This window comes from Colobus angolensis, unplaced genomic scaffold (assembly GCF_000951035.1).
Source record: "Colobus angolensis palliatus isolate OR3802 unplaced genomic scaffold, Cang.pa_1.0 Scaffold144, whole genome shotgun sequence".
NCBI lineage: Eukaryota > Metazoa > Chordata > Mammalia > Primates > Cercopithecidae > Colobus > Colobus angolensis.
In genome coordinates this window covers 3,404,087-3,405,727 of record NW_012114533.1, presented here as the reverse complement: position 1 = coordinate 3,405,727, position 1,641 = coordinate 3,404,087, and the positions used below count along the sequence as shown (strand labels likewise).

The 1,641-nt window shown below is 42.1% G+C and overlaps 1 protein-coding gene across 1 annotated transcript in view; it reads right to left on the bottom strand.

The window, feature by feature from the left end:
• Positions 1-1,641, bottom strand: part of DNMBP (dynamin binding protein) — a 93,166-nt gene that overhangs the window by 13,403 nt on the left and 78,122 nt on the right. Inside the window, exon 13 of the mRNA XM_011935585.1 lies at positions 1,023-1,230. Coding sequence (XP_011790975.1) covers positions 1,023-1,230 — 208 coding nt within the window. The remainder of the gene's footprint in view (positions 1-1,022; positions 1,231-1,641) is intronic.

Sequence of the window (1,641 nt, the reverse complement as noted above, 5' to 3'; positions counted from 1 at the left end):
AAGCTGCTGCACTCTAGCTAGCCTGGGTGACAAAGCTAGACCCTGTCTCAAAAAATAATAAAAATGAAAAATATACACACATGATTACTCACACCAAAAGTGATAAGTTACAATTATAGTCTCACATCACTTTCATTCAGGTTTTGGCAAAAGTGTTCTGAAAAAAAATCCTTGTTTTTTAGAACTTTCTGGATTTTGGAAAAAGGGATTACAGATCAATATTATCCCTTGTACACTTACTTAAATTCTGTCAATCACTCTCCCTCCAAAGAAGTTGTAAGCTGTTTTTAAAGTAATTCCCTAAAGAGCCATGAGGTAAAGCTGTTATGGGGAGAAGAAAGCAAATGAAATCCCACAGGTTTTTAATTTCCACAAGACAAATTCATAGAAATTGGAAGAGGTGCTAGCTGAGGTGGCTCACACCTATAATCCCAGCATTTTAGGAGAAACAGGCAGGAGGATGGCTTAAGCCTAGAAGTTGGAGACCAGCCTGGACAACATGGCAAGACCTCATATCTACAAAATTATCGAAAAATTAGCTGGGCATAATGGCATACCTGTAGTCCCAGCTAAGGCAGGAGGACCCCTTGAACCCAGGAGTAATAAGCTATTATTGTGCCACTGCACTCCAGCCTGGGCAACAGAGCAAGACTGCCACAAAAAAAAAAATTTGAAAAGAAGGCAGCTTATTTTGTGGCCTACTGGGAACAGGCTAAGAAGGAACAGGAGTCCGCGGGGCAGGCCTTCCCGCTAAGGAACAGGAGTCCGCGGGGCAGGCCTTCCCGCCTGTAAGTGCTGTAAGACATGGCAGGAGCTTGCGTGATAAGCAATGGCGTCTCCTCTGGAATTCGTCACAACAAAAACAGGTTTTGTTTCAGTAATGATCTTCACTCTGTAGAGAAGGTTAAGGCTATTTTTCCCCTTAATCAAAGATATTTTTTTTTTCTGGTCTAGTACGGATTTGGGTGTAGCCAAAACTATTTTTTTCCCAGTTACAATTCCCTGCTGCTGAAAATTCTTACCTCCATTGTCAATCAACCAGCGGTTCTGACTGCCCATGGGGTCTTTTTTCTTAATCACACCCACCAGGTCACCTTCCAAAAGTGACACATCCAAGTCTTGAGCAGCATTGAAGTTCCGTTCTGCCTGGAAGAGTTTTTCAGGGGGATACCTGGCCAGGAGGGAGGCCCGGAGTTCTTCTGACTGTAGCATGTAACTTGGCTGAAAGGCAAGACATCAACAAAAATCCCTCAGTGGCTACCACCGCAGCAGCCATATTTCATTCCAACATGCGGCCAGTCTCAGAAATGAGGCAGGGACAGTCAGTCACTGCCTCATTTTTTTTTTGTGATGAAGCCAGCGCACATGGCTACGTAAAAAGGGCCCTTAGGCAATGTTTGATGCCTTTATAGTTAAGAAAATTTGATACACACCTATTCTTACATTTGTTTTTCTGTGACAAATGTGATTAAAATGCCACTTAAAAAAAAATCAAAATATCTAAGTGATATTAGTAGGTCTTCTTGTATTTTGTTAGATGAACCTAACCAACTGAGAATTTCCCTATCTTGACTTCCCCACCTGTGAAAGCAAGGAAGTCATAAGAAAAAAGGTAATAATAAAGTCAGGCTGGGCATGGTG